Below are 21191 nucleotides of genomic sequence, written 5' to 3'. Positions count from 1 at the left end.
ATTTCTGATTCATTAGTACTTTTTGGTGGATTTATATTGTCTTGATTTTTGGTGTTTCTTGTGTTATAATGTATATAGTGTTGCATCTTGGATTAACTTAATGCTTGGATTTTTCTAGTTAGCTGTGTATTTTTAGCTGTATCAGTAGATCTGATGTTTTATGTCTTCAGGGTAGGAGATTAAGATATTAGGTGTGGCCCTTAACACACTCAGATTATCTACAGAAGTGTTCCTGGGTGTTGAGTTTGCCTGCTATGGGAGTATTCAATTAGGCTGTGTGGAACATAATACAGGTAGATTCCAAAATTTAACTAAACACTGTACACATTCAATCAAAACAGCACCGAGTATTTATGCAAGAGTAGGTATTATAACAACCAGATCCTCTATCAACAAAGTGTTTAAGATTTCTGGTCTGTTGATGGTTCCAAGTCAGCTTGTGACCAAGTGATACCCTTCCCTGGTGCAATCCCAGTTACCTTTTTGGATGATTTTGGTCTCAAGTCAAGTAGGCTGGCTGGTTTGCTGGACTGCTGTTGTGTTTTCTGGAGCTGGGCACTGGCTTTTCCTGTGGGGCTATCTGAGCCTGGCAACTATGGCCCTGCGGACTGGCATTGCCGTTGCTGGAGCTGCTGCTGCTGGAGCTGCTGTTACCCGAGCTGGAGCCGCTGCTTATGGAGCTGCTTCGGCCTGCCTGTGTGGGCTCTGGATGCTCTGGATTTCTCCTAATTCTCTGCTGTCATTTTAATTTTTTATACACCTCACTTTTTAGTAAAAGTGTGTATTTTGCTGGGTTTTCTTCAGCTTTTTCTCCCCTAGGCTGCTTTGGTGTGGTTCCTATGCCGCCATCTTAAACGGAAGTCTCATCTTTGTTTTTTGTTGATCAGGATTGATTTGATTCTCCAAGGTTTTTGTTTTGTGTTTCCAAATGTATTTTCTGGTTTTGTTCCCCTATTTTAGTGAAGAATGCCATTGTAATTTTGATCAGGATCCTATTAAATCTTTAGATTGATTTTGGTAAGATAGATATTTTTACAATATTGATTGTTCTAATCTATGTATATATGGTATATTTTGATTTCCTGTTGTCTTCAGTTTCTCTTTTAGTATTTTAAAGTTTTTATTATAGAGATCCATCACTTTCTTGCTTAGTTTTATTCCAGGGTATTTTAATTGGAGGAGGACATTTGTGAATGGGAGTGTTTCCCTGATTTTATCCTCAGGAAGTTTGTATACAAGAAGGCTGTAGATTTCTTTGTTTATATTTTGTATCCTGCTACTTCGCTGAAAGTATCAGCTCAATCAGTTTTTTTTTGTGTAGTTTTGTATTAAGTACTGGTGCTAACTGATTGTGTCACTGGAGTATGCATTCAGATAGACTTTTTAGGGTCCTTTGTTGATAGAATTGTATCATCTGCAAATAACAGTAATTTCCCTTCTTCCTTTCTCACCTGCGTCCCTTTTATTTGTGACTGTTATATTATTGCTATAGCTAAAACTTCCAGTACTATATTGAATAAGAGTGGAGAACACCCTTGTCTTGTTCTTGATTTTTACCTTTTTTTGTTGTTGTTTATTTTGAGTGTGACAGAGAGAGAAAGAGGCAGAGAGTGAGAGGAGAGAGAATGGACATGCCAGGGCCTCCAGCCACTGCAAACGAACTCCAGATGCATGAGCCCCCTTGTCCATCTGGCTAACGTGGGTCCTGGGGAATTGAGCCTTGAACTGGGGACCTTAGGCTTCATAGGCAAGTGCCTTACCACTAAGCCATCTCTCCAGCCCTTGTTCTTGATTTTTATGGAAATGCTTTGAGATTTTTTCCTAGTAAGTATAATGTTTGTGATAGATTTGTTGTATGTATGTATGGCCTTTATTATGTTGAGATATGTACCTTGTATTCCCAATTTCCTTAGGACTTTTTATCATGAAGAGATGTTGGATTTTTTTCCCCTCATTTATTGAGATGATCATGGATTTATTTATTTATTTATTTATTTTTTGTCCTTCAGTCCATTTATATGGTAGTATAGTTGCTGTCTCATTGCTGGGAAACATCTGACTACAAGCAGCTTATGAGAGAAAAGGGTTTATTTCACGCTTACAGATCCAGAGGAAATACCGTCAATGGCAGAGGAAGCTGATTCTCTTCAGCACCCACAGAAAGAAATAAACCAATACCAGCAAGCACCAAGAGCCAGCAAACAGGACAACCAGCAGAAACTTTCTGTACACCTAATGGGGCTGGGCTGAAGATCTGACTCCAGTGACATGTCTCCTGATCTGCCAGCTGGAAACTTAAGTAGGAAGCTTATTAAATTAATTAATAAATTAGTTATTTTTAAGAGAGAGAGAGAGGGAGAGAATCTGATAGAGAAAATGGGCATGACAGGGCTTCTAGTTACTGCAGATGAACTCCAGATGAGATGCATGTGCCACCTTATACATCTGGCTTATGTGGGTACTGGGGAATTGAATCTGGGTCCTTAGGCTTTGCGGGCTAATGCCTTAACTGCTAAGTCACTCTTCAGCTGAGGAAGTTTAATCTTAATCAAAAATGCCTGATTTTGTGGGGCCATATATTCAAACTGTCACATATGGTGTATTATATTTACCAATTTGCACATATCGAATCATCCTTGCAACTCTGGGATAAGACTCACTTGATCAGAGTCAATGTTGTGTTTGATGTGTTCCTGTATTCTGTTTGCCATTATTGTGTTGAGATTTTTTTTTAACTATTACTGACAAGTTCAGTAAATATAGACATACTCCACTTTCACTATCCACTTTTCCCCCTCCTAGCCTCCCCTCCACTGAATCCCTTCTTTCTCTCTAGTCTCTCTCCTATTTTGAGGCTATCTCTTTTCTCTCTTTGTGTGTATCAGCCACTGTGAGGTCATGAATATCAAGGCCACTGTGTGTCTGAATGATAGCGTTGTATACACTTCCCACTTTGGCTCTTAAACATTCTTTCCACCGCCTTTCCCTTGAGGGACCCTGTGCCTTGAAGGATGTCTCACTTAGTGCTGAACACTCCACTATCACTTTTCAGCATTGTGGTGAGGTTTGAGTCACCCCAGTGGTCACTGCCACCTGAAAAGAAAAGCTCTGATCAAAACTAAGAGTAAAGCTGGGCATGGTGGCGCATGCCTTTAATCCCAGCACTGGGGAGGCAGAGGTAGGAGGATTGCTGTGAGTTCAAGGCCACCCTGAGACTCCATAGTGAATTACAGGTCAGCTGGGGCTAGAGTGAGACCCTACCTCGAAAAAACAAAAACAAACAAAAAAAAAGAAGTAAGAGTAGCATTAATATATGATCATAAATGTAAGTACTTAGAGGGCAGTTTGGTGGGTATAATATATACATTTAGCCAGCTAACAGTAGTTGTTTCTGCCTTAGGGCTTATGACCTCCTCAGCCCAAAGCTTTTTTTTTTTTTAAATTTTGTCTCCCCCCACCCCCAGGGTCTTACTCTATCACAGGTTGACCTGGAATTTACTCTATAGTCCCAGTCTAACCTCTGTCCTCCTACCTTTGCTGAGATAAAAGGCATGTGTTACCATACCTGGCCGCCTCAAATTTCTTCCTCTGTCTTCCCTTCCTCTTCCCCTTCTCTTTCCCCTCCCCTCCCCTCCCCTCCCCTCCCCTCCCCCCTCTCTTTTCTTGCCTCTCTCCCTCCCTCCTTCCTTCTTTCTTTTATTCTTCCTCTTATTTTAGTTTGTGTCTTTACCCAGTTTTGGTATCAGGGCAACACTGACTTCATAAAAGGAGTTTGGTAGCGTTTTTTCCTTTTCTTTTTGATAGAATAGTTTTTTAAAATTTATTTATTTGTTTGTTTGTTTGTTTATTTATTTATTTATTTTTTGGTGTTTCAAGGTAGGGGCTCGCTTCAGCCCAGACTGACTTGAAATTCACTATGTAGTCTCAGGGTGGCCTGGAACTCATATGGCTATCCTCTTTCCTCTGCCTCCCAAGTGCTGGGATTAAAGGCATACACCACCATGCCTGACCTCTTATAGAATAGTTTTAAAAGCATTGATGTTAGTTCTTTTGTGAAAGTCTGATAAAATTCACCAGTGAATCCATCTGTGCCTGGACTTGTTTTAGTTGAGAGTTGTTTTTTATACTTGCTTTGATCTCATTGTTTGTTATAGGTCTGCTTAAATGGTTTATCTCACTTAGCTTTACTTTTTGCTAGGTTATGTATATCTAGAAATTCATTCATTTCTTCTAGCTTTTCCAATTTAGTATATGCTTTTAAGGTATATTATGATTTTCTGAATTTCATTGGTATCTGTTGTAATGGTGCTGTTTTCATCACTAATTTTTTTTTCTTTTGGTTTTTTCAAGGTAAAGTCTTGCTCTAGCTCAGGCTGACCTGGAATTCATTATGTAGTTTCTGGGTGGCCTTGAATTTAAGGCCATCCTCTTACCTCTGCCTCCCAAGTGCTGGGATTAAAGGCGTGCACTACCAAGCCCGCCTTCATCACTAATTTTATTGATTTGTTTTTATTTCTCTTTTTCTTTGGTTTTCCTAAGGATTTGTTCTTTCAGCCAACTAACCTCAAATTTCTTAATAGAGGTATTTCAAGGTATAAACTTCTTTCTTTGGGCTGCTTTCATTATATCTCATAGGTTTTTATATGTTATGTTTACATTATCATTTGATTTTAGGAATTTTTGATTTCCCTAATTGCCCATTAATCATTCAGTAGTGTAATGTTCAATTTCCATGAATTTATGTATGTTCTATAGTCTTTCTTGCTGTTGATCTATAGTTTTATCCATTGTGATTAGATAGAGTGCAAGGAGTTACTTCAGTTTTCCTGTTTGTTAAGATTTTCATTGTGTCCTAATATATGATCTGTTTTAGAGGAAGATCCATGTGCTGTTGAAAAGAATATATATTTTACAGCATTGGATGGAATATTCCATAAAGGCTTTTTAGGGCCCTTTATTACCTGATGCCACTTAATTCAGATGATTCTCTTTTCATTTTTGCCTAGGATTATTTGTCAATTGGTGAGAGTGGGGTATTGAAGTCACCCACTACTATAGTGCAACTTTATATTTAGTAGTGTGCATTTGATGAAATTGGGTATACCATGTTTGGTACATGTGTATTTAGAATTGTCATGCCCTTTTGTTGGATTGTTCTCTTACCAGTATAAAGTGACCTTTATCTCTTCTGACTAGTGTTGGTTTGAAGTCTATCCTCTCAGATATTAGAACAGCAACACTTGCTTGTTTCCTCAGTGTGTTTGCTCTCAATAGCCATATTCTATCCTTTTCACTCTAAGGTAGTGTCTCTTTTATGGAGAGGTAAATTTCTTGGAGGCAACAAACAGAAGTTCCTTGCCTTTAAATCTCCTTTCTTAATGGTGTCTTTTAGTTGGGGCATTGAGACCATTGGTACTTACTGGAAAGAATTTATTAATTCTTGTCATTTTGTAGCACTTGCTGTTTTTCTATTACTCTTTACAGTAAGTATTATTCAAGCATGGTTTATTCTTTTCAGTGACCTCCTGTATGTGCTTTTCCTTCTCTTCAGTCTGAAGTATTTTCTGTAGAGCTGGTTTAGTGGTCTTGTATTCCTTTAGCCAGTTTTGTTTTTCTTTCTTATTTTTTCTTCTTCTATTTTTCGTGGTAGGGTCTCACTCTATCTCAGGCTGACCTGGAATTCACTGTGTAGTCTCAGGGTGGCCTTAAACTCATGGCGATCCTCCTACCTCTGCCTCCCAAGTGCTGGGATTAAAGACGTGAACCACCATGCCCGGCTCCTTTAGCCAGTTTTTACCATGGAAAGTTCTTTCTCCTTCATTTAGGATGCGTAGCTTTGCTGAATATAGTACTCTGTTGGCAATTTTTAAGAAATACATAATGTATTTTTTTCCTGCAAATGTTTCTACCAAGTGTGAATCTTTTTTTTTTTTTTTTTTTTTTTTTTTAATTTGAGAGAGAGAAAGAGGCAGAGAGAGAAAAAATGGGTGCACTAGAGCCTTCAGCTACTGCAAACAAGCTCTAGATGCATGTGCCACCATGTGCATCTGGCTTATGTGTGTTGTGGGGAATCAAACCTGGGTCCTTTGGCTTTGTAGGCAAGTGCCTTAACCCCTAAGGCAGTAAGCCCAGCAGTTGTCTTTTAGATCTTGGAGTATATTATTCCAAGATTTCTGACTTTTAAAGTTTGTTTTGAATCTGCTGCTATCATGATGAGCTTGCCTTTGTAGGTGACTAGGTACTTCTCTCTTACTGCTTTCAATTTAATTTTCTTTGGTCTGTGTGTTTAAGTAGTTTAATTATAATATGATGAGCAGAGGTTCTTTTCTGGTTTTGTCTGTTTGATATTCTAAATGTTTCCTGTGTTGGGTTACTATCTTAGCTACCCACATGCAGCCTGGCTACAGGTTAGACATATCTGGTATAGAGTTTCCTCTATTATTTCATCCTCCTGGAGGTTTTTTTTTTTAAATTTAAACTATTTATTTATTTATTTTGGTTTTCTGAGGTAGGGTCTCACGCTAGCTCAGGCTGGAATTCACTATGTAGTCTCAGGGTAGCCTTGAACTCTTGGCAATCCTCCTACCTCTGCCTCCTGAGTGCTGGGATTAAAGGTGTGCGCCACCATGCCTGCTTGAATTTTTTATTTTAATTTTATTTTAATATTTTACTTCTTTATTTATTTGGGGGGGAGAGGAGAAGAGGCAGAGAGAAAGAGAGAATGGGCGCACCAGGGCCTCCAGCTATTGCAAACGAACCACAGACACATGTGCCCCTGTGCATCTGGCTTATGTGGGTCCTGGAGAATTGAACCAGGGTCACTAGGCTTCTCATGCGAACACCTTTACTGCTAAGCCATTTCCCCAGCTCTTGATTTTTTTTTTTTTTATTTTTAATGAAAGAGAGCAAGAGAGAAAGCTTTAAAGAGAATTGGCACGCCAGGGACTCTAGCCAATGCAGTCAAACTCCAGACATATGTACCACCTTGTGTGCATATGTGACCTTGTGTGCTTGTATCACCTTTTGTGTCTGGCTGACATGGGACCTGGAGAGTCGAACGTGGGTCCTTAGGCTTTGCAGGCAAGTGCTTTAACTGCTAAGCCATCATTCTAGCCCCTCCCTGGAATTCTAATGTGTGCTCACAGAGCTTCCATTGATTTATCAATTATGGTTAGATTCAGTCCAGCTTTGGTTCCTCTACTGATCATGGTTGTACTCACTTGTGATTCTTATTTTTGGGTTAGGAATAAGCTTGAAAATTGCCTTATCCTAGGGAACTGAAGAGGTAACTTTTTCAGTTTGTTCAGCTTTTTATTTGTTAGGTTGGGTAAATACATCCAAGCTCCTTTTATTGTGGTTTGGGAAGCAGTATATCCTTTCTCATGCTGTAGTCTCTACTATGCCTGGTGTCTAATAGTCCAGAAAAGCTTTGCTTGACCACAGAAAACCTCACTCTTTTGCTCTAGTTGAAAAAGGCACTTGCTAGTACCCTTGAGTAAGGAAGGCAAAGCAGTTATAGTGTGCATTTCAAACAGCTGTTACTCATATTGCTCTTAAGTCTTGTTTTTTTAACCTTCACTTCCAGTCTGTCTTTCTGGTACCAACTTTTGTGCCTTCTTAGAAATTAGTAGTATAAAACAGGCTTGTTTATAAGCCTTTATTATGCCTGCCTTAATTCTCCTTTCTTGAGTTTTTTTTAATAAAGCTTGCCCTATTTAACTATTGCTATAAAGTTCTTGCTATTCATAGCTTCTTATGTTATCTTGCCTTTGTGCTTTTCAAATTTTATTTGTGTGTGTGCGTGCATGTGGATATGTTTGCATGCCACAAACGTGTGGAAGCCAGAAAACAACTTTGAAGTTGCTCTACCTTATAAGACAGGGTCTCTTGCTACTGTCGTACCATCTGGCCCTCAAGCTTTGGATTCTGCTCTCTCTCCCATTGCCACGGATGACTTGGAATCACAGATGCATGTACCACTTTGCATCTGGCTTTACATGGGTGTTGGGAAATTGAACTTTGGCTATCAGGTTTTGGAAGCAAGCAGATATAACCAACAAACCATTTCCCTAGCCTGCCTTTGTGTATTTAAAAGTCAGTCTGCCATAGCTTTATTGATGCTGTTAATATATCAAGTTTCATTCAATGAAAAATAGTCAAAACTTGATATTGTGTTATTTTTCAGTGTCCCCTTTCCATTCTGAAAAAGTAAAATCGACAAATGTAGCTAATTTTCTGAAACTTTTTTTTTTTTTAATGTTTTTCGAGGTAGGGTCTCACTCTAGCCCAGGCTGACCTGGAATTCACTATGGAGTCATAGGGTGGCCTCAAGCTCTTGGCGATCCTCCTACCTCTGCCTGCCGAGTGCTGGGATTAAAGGCGTACACCACCACACCCGGCTTTCTGAAACATTTTGATAGAGATCTGTTCTTAGTCTATTTGCAGATGGGTATAGACTTGAATAAAATATTTTTAATACTGAAGATGTCAATGATTATGGGATGGCTGCCAAGGAGAGATAGAGATGCTGACACCAGATGGAATATACCTGGGGCTATGAGCAGCCAAGCTGGAGGGGCAGAATTCAAATGGCCTATTGTTTTTTTTTTGGTTTTTCGAGGTAGGGTCTCACTCTAGGCCAGGCTGACCTGGAATTCACTATGGAGTCTCAGGGTGGCCTTGAACTCAAAACAATCCTCCTACCTCTACCTCCCGACGGCTGGGATTAAAGGCGTGCACCACCATACCCGGCTTAAATGACCTATATTTTATATGAAGTAAAAGGTAACTGAAGTATGAATAGGAAATTTTGTGATACATCATAGGGGTACTTTTCCCCTTTGAAAGATGGACATAAAGATTTTATTAGTCAGTACTGGCTACTATTTTGCTATAATGTTGAAACCTAATTTTATTAGTTTGATGATTTGTGTGTGATAACACATAAGGACTTTTATAAGAATATTTCTGTAATTTCTCTTATAATCCACAGAGAAAGCAACCAGTGAGATGAATACTGCTGAAGATTGGGGCCTCATCTTGGATATTTGTGATAAGGTTGGCCAATCTCGCACTGGGTAAGTGTTCAAAAATTATTATTTAGTTTGAAAAGAAAATGGTTTCTACTGAGAAGATTTGAAGGATCGTCCCACTAATGCTTTGAATATGATATATCCTGAGTAGTCTCATGTGTTTGAGCAGTTAGTCCTCAGCTGGTGGCATTGTTTGGGAGGAAGACTGAGGAACTTTGTAGGCACAGCTTCTCTGGAGGACCTGGGTCATTAGAGGTGGGCCTTGAGGTTTTATAGCCAACCCCCACTTCCTGTCCTCTTTGTTGCCTAAATGTTGACAAAGTATGACCAGTATCTTTACTGTGTTTTCCAATGCCATGGGTGGCACCCCTTCTTTCCTTAAATGTTGTTGGGTATTTGGTCACAACAACCAGGAAAGTAACTGATATATGTGTTAGGGCCAGTAGGGGTGGCATGGCTGTTATAAAGTAGTGCTAATCACTCCATTGCATTTTTTTTTTTGAAATCTTGCTTTTCCCACTGATAGTTGAGTTACTAGTTATTGCTCAATTAACTAGATTTTATGATGACATTTGATATTTCTTATTGGCCATATTTTCAACATTTTACCTTGTGGTGGTTTGATTCTGTTGTCCCCTGTGAACTTATATGTTCTGAATGCTAGGTCCCCAGCTGGTGGCAGTTTGGGAATTGGAGTGCCTGGAAGTGATATATTGTTGGGGTGCACTTATGGTTGGTGTATCTAGCTTACATTTGCCAGTGTTTGGCACACATTTCTGCTGCTGTTTACCTGATGTTGACCAGGGGGTGATGTTCACCCTTTGCTCATGCCGTTGTTCTCCCCTGCCATCATGGACCTTCCTTTTGGGTCTGTAAACCAAAATAAACCCTTTTCTTCCCACAAGCTGCTCTTGGTTGTATGTTTTCTGCCAGCAACATGAAGCTAACTGCAGCAGTAAATTGATACTAGAGGAGTGGAGTCATTGCTGCTAGAAACCTGATTGTGGCTTTGGTCATTTCCATTGATTTGAGGGAGGAGTGTGGAAGGATTTGCAAATTAGGCCTAAGAGACATCTTTCAGTGCTGTAAGTACAGCTTTATGTACCAGTTTGGTCAGAGTTCAAAGACCTGAATGCAGCAAGAACTGTGGACTGTAAATTTTGGTTTATGAGGATGAGAAAGAACTTCGTAGTGAGTAGCAGTTTCTGTGAGAGGCTTGCTGCGTTCTGCCTTTCTGTGTTCTGAGAATTTGTGCATTGTTGCATTTTGTAGAAATGGACTGGTATGAGCTGATGGATGTGGCACAGAAAAAAATAAATTTTGGGGGGCTAAAACTACCCATTCAGAGATTACAGTCATTGCGAGATTGGGCCAGCTGATCTGCAGTGGGATAATAGGAAGAATATTGACTCTTTTGACGGGGTCTAAAATGCTGAAGGAGTGTCTTTTCATTAAAGTTGCTTTTATTCCTTCCTCGGTGAACAAGTTGGTAGCTCACTTGGAGGGAGAGAAGAGGCACGCCAAGGCTTCTAACCACTGCAAACAAACTCCAAATGCATGTGCCACCTTGTACTTCTGGGTCCTGGGGAATTGAACCAAGGTCCTTGGGCTTTGTAGGCAACCTTAGCCGCTAAGCCATCTCTCCAGCCCTACATGTCTTTTTTTTTTTTTTTTTTTTCCAAGGTAATGTCTCACTCTAGCCCAGGCTGACCTGGAATTCACTATGTAGTCTTAGGGTGACCTTGAACTCACTGTGATCCTCCTACCTCTGCTTCCTAAGTGCTGTGGGATTAAAGACATGCGTCACCATGCCCAGCCATATCACTTTTTAAGAAATAAAACCTTTATCCACTTTACTGACATTGATATCATGGTTTTCTGAATCCTCAGAGTTCTCTGTCACAAACATTTTTAGGGCTGGCAATGAATGTGACTTAGATGTAGATACAGAGTAGTAGAGCTTAGTATGTACAATGCTCTGCATCTAATCTAATCCTCAGCACACACACAAACAAACTTCTACTTCTTACTTGTGTCCTGTTCTACATTTTAGTAAATTATATAGTGAAATTAGGTTTGTAGAATGGACAGTCCATAAATTTTTGGACTATAGGGGAAAGAACCAGATAACTCTGTTTGACAGCATGGTCTCTGAAATGATTGGCTTCAAACTCTGGTTTTACCACTTAGCTATGATACATTGAATCAGTAACTTGACTTACTGAGCCTTACTCTTCTAGTTCACCACATAGGAATAAAAACAGTTTCTTATTTATAAGAGGTTTTAAATACTTGGAGATCAGCTTACTTATAAAGTACTTATAACAGTACTGATTGAAATCATATTATATGACATGTGTCTACTGTGGATTAAAAGTCAAACAAGATGTTTCTTACTGTATTTTAGAGACAAAACATTATCAGTTGCAAAGTCCCTTGTTTCTTTTCACCTTCGCCTTCAGTTTCATTTTTATCTTTATTTTAGTGTTCTTTTTTTAGTGGATTCTTTTTATAATAATTTGGTCAAATGCTTAATGTCATAAGACATAAGCTTCCTTTTTATTGCTAGAAACATTCCATACTTTTTTTAGTTTAAAAATAAACTTTAGATAAGTTTATCTAAAAGTCTGTGTGATACATATTTGAAGTCAGTTTGTTCTTTATGTTAACATTATACCAGATGTGTTCATTAGATATCCTTTTCCATATTTTTTACTTTTTTACATAGTCAGAATTTATTGATTTCTAGCTGTAAAAATTTTTGTTTGCCTTTTTATTCTTATTTAGCACCAGTAGATAACATGCTCATTTTTAGAGATTTTTTTCAATTTATTTCTAGTCCACATGCAAAAAACCAGGATATCTGTAACATTTGAATCCCACGTAGGAATTTAGATTGAAATTTAGATTGAAACTGTAATAATTTTAAGAATTTAGTTGTAGTTAACTTTGGTAAGCTAAATAATGAGAGATGTTCTAGTGATTTTTTTCGCCCTTCTTTCATCCTCTTCTTTTTCCTTCTTGTTACTGGTTTCTAGTTTTTCTAAACTCTTTTTTTATTTTTTGGTTTTTCAAGGTAGGGTCTCACTCTAGCTCAGGCTGCCCTGGACTTCACTGTGTAGTTTCAGGGTGGCCTTGAACTCACTTCGATCCTCCTACCTCTGCCTCCCGAGTGCTGGGATTAAAGGCGTGCGCCACCACACCCGGCTCTAGTTTTTCTAAACTCTTATTAATTTCCAAGCATTTTTTAGTTTGCTAGTGTAAATGGGATCTCTTGTTATACCTCTTCTCAATAGAGTTTGAAAATACATTGTAGCAGACAGCTTCAGGTTTGCTAAGGTGAACTTCCAGAACATGCACAGTTATGGAGGTAGTGATTTATTGAAGTTTATAGATCCAGGGGAAGTTCCATAATGGCAGAAGAAGCTGGCCCTGCTTTCACAGGTCCAAGCAGAAAGAGAGAGAGAGAAGCCACAAGCCCAAAAGCCAAAGCCAAAAGCCAAAAGCCACACAGTGCCGCACAGCACTGCACACTTCAGGAACTCTAGGAGGAACTAGGCACTTTGCATATCTTTAGATCGGAATTTCAAATCCACCACCTCACCTTAAGATCCCTCCAGTGACATCTTCTCCAGCCAGGTGGCTGCAGATCCAAACTACATACTAATAAAACACTGAGTATATTGGGGACCATCTATTCAAACTACCACATATATTAAAATATTTTAATACTAATGAGACCTATCAGTTCCTCAGTAATTCCTCCTGCCTCCCCATCTCACCCAGAGAATATTGTTTTGTGAGCTTGGTGTGGTTGTGCATACCTGTAAATTCCAGCACTGAAAAAGCAGAGGCAGGAGGATCACTGTAAATACAAGACCAGCTTGAGCTACAGAGAGTTTCAGGTCAGCCTAGAATACATAGTGAGATCTGTCTCAAAGCATCAACAACAAAAATACTGTCTTATCTTTTTTGCTGAATTTTTTTTTAAATTTTTAAATTTTTATTTGCATTTTCCATGACTATAAAAAAAATCCCATGATAATTCCCTCCCTCCCCACCCCCCACACTTTCCCCTTTGAAATTCCATTCTCCCCCATATTACCTCCCCATCACAATCACTGTACTTACATATATACAATATCAACCTATTAAGTACCCTCCTCCCTTCCTTTCTCTTCCCTTTATGTCTCCTTTTTAACTTACTGGCCTCTGCTACTAAATATTTTCATTCTCATGCAGAAGCCCAATCATCTGTAGCTAGTATCCACATATGAGAGAGAACATGTGGCGCTTGGCTTTCTGGGCCTGGGTTACCTCACTTACTATAATCCTTTCCAGGTCCACTGAATTCTTTTTATAATAATTTGGTCAAATGCTTAAAACTCAAAAGACATAATAAGCTTGCTTTTTATTTCTAGAAACATTTCATTCTACTTTAGTTTAAAAATAAATTATATACTTACCTGAAAGTCGGTGTGATATATAAAGAAGGCATGGAAATCAGTTTTTTTTTTTCAAGTAGAGAGAGAGAGAGAGAATGAGAAAGGGAATAGATATGTCAGGGCTTTTTGCCCCTGCAAACAAACTCCAGATGCATGTGTCACTTTGTATAACTGACTTTATTGTGAGTATTGGGGATTTGAATCTGGGTCTTCAGGGCTTGCAGGCAAGTGCCTTTAACTGCTAAACTACCTCTTTAGTCTTCACTTTCTAATTTTTATTGTGGTATGTTATATAAGCTACCCTTTAGCCATATTGAAGTAGACAGTACACTGATATTAAGTACATTCACACTATTGTGCAAACATCACCACTGACTGCCTCTAGAACTTTTCCATCATTTCAAATTGAAATCCTGTGCCTATGGAAGAATAACTCATTTCCCTTCCTCAGGTTCCTTAGCAATTACAATTTGCATTTAATCTTCTATATCTTCCTGCTAGTAAAGGACCCTAAATGCTTAGCTATGGGTTGCTGATGGTAACAAAATATTCACTGATACTGTAGTTTGTCAGTGAGATACTGTAGATGCTCTGTGTGGTGTTGAGAATACTGAGACATGTAATTTGAATGAGAGAGGGAAAGGGATGTAAGTCCACCAGATACATTTCAAACAGAGTAGTTTCAAGTGGATGGGTACTGTGGGTTAGAGTGAGTCTACAAGATGATTGTGCAGTGGCCAACAACCTTGGTTTTTTAAAAATTTATTTTTTTGCTTTATTTATTTATTTATTTTTATCTTTTCACAATTTTTATTAACATTTTCCATGATTATAAAAATTATTCCATGGTAACACCCTCCCCCCCTGCACTTTCCCCTTTGAACAACCTTGATTTTTTAAAAAATTCAGTTAGCCTGAAAGTTCATAAGGACATGTATTTACTAGAACAGATTCAAGAGTTAGTAAGCTTGGGCCGGAGGGATGTCTTAGCAGATAAGGCCTTTGCCTGCAAAGCCAGAGGACACAGGCTCAATTCCCCAGGATCCACGTTAGTCAGATGCACAAGAGGGTGCATGCATCTGGAGTTTGTTTGCAGTGGCTGGAGGCCCTGGCACGCCCATTCTGTCTCTCTCCCTCTTTCTCTGTCAAATAAATAAATTAATTAAATATTTAAAAAAAATTAGTAAGCTTGTATTTTTTCCAATTTTAAATGATCTATAGTTGATAATATATAGTATTAGACCCAGAAACATAGTTCCCAATGATACGAAAATTCTCATGAATTCTGTTTAAAAAAACTCCTCTATTTCTTATGCTTTAAAGTGTAGGCACACACAAATACAAATACGTGTATTTTCATTTTTAATTTTTTTTGTTCATTTTTTATTTATTTATTTGAGAGTGACAGACAGAGAAAGAGACAGAGAGAGAGAGCGAGAGATTGAGAACGGGCGCGCCAGGGCTTCCAGCCACTGCAGACGAACTCCAGATGCGTGCGCCCCTTTGTACATCTGGCTAACGTGGGTCCTGGGGAACCGAGCCTCGAACCGGGGTCCTTAGGCTTCACAGGCAAGCGCTTAACTGCTAAGCCATCTCTCCAGCCCTCATTTTGGAACTTTTAAAAAATATTTTTTATTTATTTATTTTTCTTTGAGAGAGAGAGAAAAAAGAAGAGAGACACAGAGAGAATGCTCATGCCAGGGCCTCCAGCCACTGCAAATGAACTCCAGATGCATGCATTACCTTGTGCATCAGGCTTACATGGTTCCTGGAGAGTCGAACTGGGATCCTTTGGTTTTATAGGCATATGCCTTAACCACTAAGCCATCTCTCCAGCCTCTCACTTTGGAACTTTTAAAACTAGAGTTATATTATTCATGTTTTGTTTGTTGGAGACAAGGTCTCCTTATGTATCTGAGGCTTGCATTAAACCCTCATTCTCCCTCTTCAGCCTCCGCATGATGGAGTTAAAAGGGTACATGTCATAACAAATGAAAAAAAAAAAAAAAGAAAAGAAAAGAAAGGAAATTGGGCTGGAGAGATGGCTTAGCGGTTAAGGCACTTGCTTGGAAAGCCAAAGGACACAGGTTCGATTTCCCAGGACTCATGTAAGACAGATGCCCATGGTGGTACATGAGTCACTAGAGTTTGTTTGTGATGTTTAGAGGCCCTGGCACACCCATTCTTTCTCTCTCACTGTCACATAAATAAATAAAAAAATAAGATAAAATGTTAAAAAATATAAAAAATGGAAATTAACAAATCTTACTCCTATTATCTGTTTTTCTCACTGGCCTATAAACACTTTTTCTTTTGTATTTTTCCATTGTTTCTTTATACAAGTATGAATATATTTCTCCATATACTGTGAGTATTATCCTGCACTTATTATTTAATTCCTTATTGTATTTTGTCAATCTTAGACCTTTTTTTTTTTTTTTTGGTTTTTTGAGGTAGCATCTCACTCTAGCTCAGGTTGTTTTGGAATTCACTATGTAGCTTCAGGGTGGTCTCAAATTTACAGTGATCCTCTTACCTCTGCCTCCCCAGTGCTGGGATTAAAGGCATACGCCACCACGCCTGGCTCAGAAATGTATTTTTTAAAATGTCTATTAGTAATGGACAAACTTAGAAATTGTTTTCTAATTTAAAAAATATTTTATTTATTTGGGAGAGAGAAAAAGAGAGGAGAGAGGTAAAGGGTCATGCTACGGCCTCTAGCCACTGCAAAATACGCTCCTGGAGCATGTGCCACCTTGTGCACCTGGCTTACATGGGTGCTGGGGAACCGAACCTGGGTCCTTAGGCTTTGCAGGCAAGTGCCTGAACTGCTATGCCATTATTTTAGCACTGTTTTTTTTTTTTCTAATTTAACAGCAGTTTTGCTTAGTGATACATTTGATCCCACTTCAATAATTATTGAATAAAATTATTTTTTATTTTCAGCTTTCATAATTATAGACAATAAACCATGATAATTCCCTTTCCACCCTCAATTTCTCCTTTGCACCTCCACTCTCTGTCATATCCCCTCCACCTCTCAATCAGAATCTTCTATTTTGATGTCATCATCTTTTCCGCCTATTATGAGGATCTTGTGTATGTAGTGCAAGGTCATGGATATCCAAGTCATTTTGTGTCTGAAAGAGTTGCATTGCAAGGAGTCCTATTCTTCTTTTGGTTCTTACATTCTTTCTACCACCTCTTCTGCAATGGATCCTGAGCCTTTGAAGGTGTGATAGAGATGTTTCAGTTCTGAGCACTCCTCTGTCACTTCTTTTCAACACTGTGGTACCTTGTGAGTCATCCCAGAGGTTACCACCATCTGAAAAGAGAAGCTTCTCTAACGAAAAGTGAGAGTAGCATTAATATATGGGTTTGAACATTAAGAGAAGTGTAACTTTTTCCAGCATTCTGTCAGCTGGTCAATAGGGAGGAGGTTTTCAGCTCAGTTCCCAGCTTAATTCCTCAGTGACCTTGTAGCCCAAGTATGTGGAGTCTTCAACAATAGGGTCTTACCATCTATTCCTGGTGGGAAACCAAGAACCTCAGCAGTGGCATGTAATGCTTTGGTGGCATCAGGGACCTCCCTGGCCAGCAACTCACTGGAAGGTATCCCATTCCTGACAGTGAAAATTTTCTTGTAACAATCTGTGGTTTCTGGGTGTTCCATTGTACAAAAAAGTAGGTTTCCATATAACTTATTTATATCCTTTTAGATTTTGTTTAACCCTCCCCACACTCTTCCTTTACTTAATCTCTTCCCCTGACCTCACTTATGCCTTTCCACCCCCAGTAATCTGTTCTTCTCCTTACACATATACAATGCCATCTCCTTAAAGTTCTCCCCTCTGCTTCTTGCCTTATAGCACCTTTCTAGCTTACTGGGCTCTGCTACCAAGTTTTATTCCAACTTATATACAAGTCCAAACATTTGTAGCTAGGATCCACATGAGAGAGAACGTGTGACACTTGGCTTTCTGGGTCTGAGTTATATCACTAAGCACAATCTGTTCCAGATTCATCCATTTCCCTGCAGATTTCATTTTTCTGTGCCACTGAATAGAATTCCATTGTTTAAATGTACCACATCTTCATTATCTACTCATCTGTTGAGGGATCTAGGCTGGTTTGATTTCTTAGCTGTGAATGGCGTGGCAATGAACATGGTTGTGCATGTGTTTCTAAGGTAGTGAGATGAGTCCTTAGGATATATGCTGAGGAGTGGTATAGCTGGATCATATGTTAAATCTATTTTTAGCTGTCTCAGGTACCTCCAGTCTGATTTCTACAATGGTTGTACCAGATTACATCCCACCAACAGTGTGGAAGGGTTCTTTTTTTTCCACACCCTCACCAGCATTTGTCATTTGTTTTCTTGATAGTAGCCATTCTGACAGATATGGGATAGAATCTTTTTTTTTCCTCAATTTTTATTAACATTTTCCATGATTATAAAAAGTATCCCATGGTAATACTTCCCTCTTCCCCCCCACTCTCCCCTTTGAAGTTCCATTCTCCATCATATCCCCTCCTCATCTAAATCAGTCTCTCTTTTATTTTGATGTCATGGTCTTTTCCTCCTCTTATGATGGTCTTGTGTAGGTAGTGTCAGGCACTATGAGGTCATGGATATCCAGGCCATTTTATTGTCTGGAAGGAGCATGTTGTAAGGAGTCCTACCCTTTCTTTGGCTCTTACATTCCTTCTGCCACCTGTTCCACATTAGACCCTGAGCCTTGGAAGGTGTGATTGAGGTGTTACTCAGTACTCCAGTCACTTCTTTCCAGCACTGTGATACCTTCTGAGTCATCTCAAAGTCACTGCCATCTGAAAAGAGAAGATTCTCTGCTCAAAGTGAGAGTAGTGTTAATATAAAGGTATAAATATTAAGAGAAGTGCTTACTGGGCAGTTTGATAAGCATAGTATATACATTTTTCCAGACATCAGCAGATATTACACCCTTAGGGCTCATGACTACCCCTGTTTTAAGTTTTCAGTATCAGGGATGTGTTTCCCCCCATGGAGCGGGCCTCCAGTCCAATTGGAGGGCAGTTGGTTTCCAACGTGACAGACCTTCCACTATCATACCCGTTGGCTCATTTGGCCTGGCTGGCCAAATATAAGGCTTGCAGTGTCCACTGCTGAGTATCTTCACTAGTGGTATCTCTTTCTCCCATTGAACTACATGTAGAATGGCTTCTTCCAGCTTTCTGTCAGCTGGTCTACATGGAGGAGGTTATCAGCTCAGTTCTAGCAGGATTTCTCAGTGGCCTTGCAGCCCAAGTATGTGGAGTCTTCAGCAATAGGGTCTTACCATCATTTCCTGGTGGGGAACCAAGGGCCTCGGCAATGGCCTATAATGTTTTGGGGCCATCAGGGACCTCCCTGGCCAACAACTCACTGGAGGTATGGGATAGATTCTTATGGTGGTTTTAATTTGCATTTCCCTGGTGGCTAAGGATGTAGGATGTTTTTTAGATGTTTATTGAACATCTGTATTTCTTCCTTTGAGACCTCTACTTAGTTCCATTGCCCATTTTTTAATTGGGTTGTTTGATTTATTACTTAGGCTTATTTATTTATTTATTTGAGAAAAGGAAAGAGGCAGAGTGTGTGTGTTTGTGTGTGTGAGAAAGAGAGAGAGAGAGAGGAGAGCGAGAATGGGAGCGCCAGGGCTTCCAGCCACTGCAAACTCCAGATGCATGCACCACCTTGTGCATCTAGCTTATGTGGGTATTGGAGAATCGAACCAAGGTCCTTTGGCTTTGTAGGCAAGTGCCTTAACCACTATGTCATCTCTTCAGCCCAGGTTTTTTTTTTTTTTTTTCCCCCAAGGTAGGGTCTCACTCTAGCTCAGGCTAACCTAGAATTCACTATAATATCACAGTGGCCTTGCACTCATGGTGATCCTCCTACCTTTGTCTCCTGAGTGCTGGGATTAAAGGTGTGTGCCACCATGCTTGGCATTATTACTTAGTTTTTTGAGTTCTTTGTATATCCTGGTCATTAGTTAGTACTCTGTCAGATGTATAGCTAGCAAAGATTTTCTCCTATTCTGTGGGTTTCCTCTTTGCTCTATTCACAGTATCCTTTGCTGTTCAAAAGCTTTGTAATTCCATGAGGTCCCAGTAGTTGATTAATGGTTTAATTTCCTGAGCAACTGTGGTATATTCAGAAAGTCATTGCCTTTGCCAATATGTGGAAGGGCTTCTCCACAGTTTCAGAGTTTCAGGTCTGGTATTATGGTCTTTTATCCATTTAGACTTGGTTCTTGTGACAGTAGAGACATAAGGATGCAATTTCATCCTTCTACATAGAGATACCCAGTTTTCCCAGCATCATTTCTTGAAGAGGCTGTGTTTTCTCCAGTGAGTATTTTTGTAGAAGATCAGAGGGATGTAGCTGGCTGAGCTTACACAATTTGGGTTCTCTATTCTGTTCCATTGATCTGTGTGTGTTTTTGTGCCATGCTGTTTTTGTTACTATGGCTCTGTAATATAGGCTAAAATCAGGTATGGTGATACCACCAGCCTTAATTTTTGTTGTTGAAAATTGTTTTGGCCATTTGAGGTTTTTTGTGCTTTCAAATGAATTTTAGGATTGTTTTTTCTATTTCCATGAAGAATGCCATTGGAATTTTGATGGCAGTTGCATTAAATGTGTAGATTGCGTTTGGTAAGATTGCAGTTTTCACAATCTTGATTTTTCCAATTCAAGAACATAGGATGTATTTCCATTTCCTAGTGTCTTGTGCAATTTCTGACATGAGTGTTTTAAAGTTTTCATTGTAGAGATCTTCCACTTCCTTGGTTACATTTATTCTAAGGTACTTTACTTATTCAATTGTGAACGGGAGTGATTCCCAGATTTCATCCTTAGCATATTGTTAGTATATAGAAAAGCTACTGATTTCTGCGTGTTTATTTTGCATTCTGCCAAGTTGCTAAAAGTGGTTATCAGTTCTAACTGTTTGCTGGTAGAGTCTTCTAGACTTCTACAGAGCTTTTAATATGACTTTGTTAGTCATTTCTAGTATTTCTAGCTATTTTAATTTTTCATTTCTAGTATTTTTCATTATTTCCTTATTTATGTCTTGTATTGATCTCATTATTTCATTAACTTGGTTTCCTATTTTCTCTTGGGATTTCTTCAATAGGTTGTTTTCCTCTCTGATTCCTTTTATGTATTTATTTATTTTAGTTTTTCTAGGTAGGGTCTTGCTGTAGCCCAGGCTGACCTGAAGTTCACAGTGTAGTCTCAGTGTGGCCTCAAACTCACAGTGATCCCCCTACCGTATGCTGGGATTAAAGGCATGCACCATCATGCCTGGCAAATTGTGTGTGTGTGTGTGTGTGTGTGTGTGTGTGTGTGTGTGTGTATGTACATGCTCCTTTGATTTCTTTGAGCCTTAATATTATTTTTTTGAAATTTTGTCAGGCATTTCATCTAAAACTGTCTCACTGGAGGGCATTTCTGAAGGATTTATAATTTTTGGTGAAACTGTTTTTCTTTTTTTTTTGTTTCTTGCATTATAATGTAGAGGTTTTTATTTTTTATTTTTATTTTTTCAAGGTAGGGTCTCACTCTAGCCTAGGGCTGACCTGGAATTCACTATGTAGTCGCAGGCTGGCCTCAAACTCACGGTGATCCTCCTACCTCTGCCTCCCAAGTGCTGGGATTAAAGGCGTGCGCCACCAGCCTAGCTAATGT

At 39.1% G+C, this 21191-nt stretch overlaps 1 protein-coding gene across 2 annotated transcripts in view; it reads left to right on the top strand.

The window, feature by feature from the left end:
* Stam (signal transducing adaptor molecule) overlaps positions 1-21191 on the top strand; it is a 102011-nt gene that overhangs the window by 18253 nt on the left and 62567 nt on the right. For both annotated transcript variants that reach the window (XM_004662351.2, XM_045135152.1), the window contains one exon: positions 8993-9077. In XM_004662351.2, coding sequence (XP_004662408.1) covers positions 8993-9077 — 85 coding nt within the window. Of the gene's footprint in view, positions 1-8992; positions 9078-21191 lie in introns of those variants that run through there.

Source organism: Jaculus jaculus, chromosome 15, assembly GCF_020740685.1.
Source record: "Jaculus jaculus isolate mJacJac1 chromosome 15, mJacJac1.mat.Y.cur, whole genome shotgun sequence".
Classification (NCBI taxonomy): Eukaryota; Metazoa; Chordata; class Mammalia; order Rodentia; family Dipodidae; genus Jaculus; species Jaculus jaculus.
The sequence above is the reverse complement of the archived record's forward strand: the minus strand, read 5'-3'. Positions and strand labels throughout refer to the sequence as shown.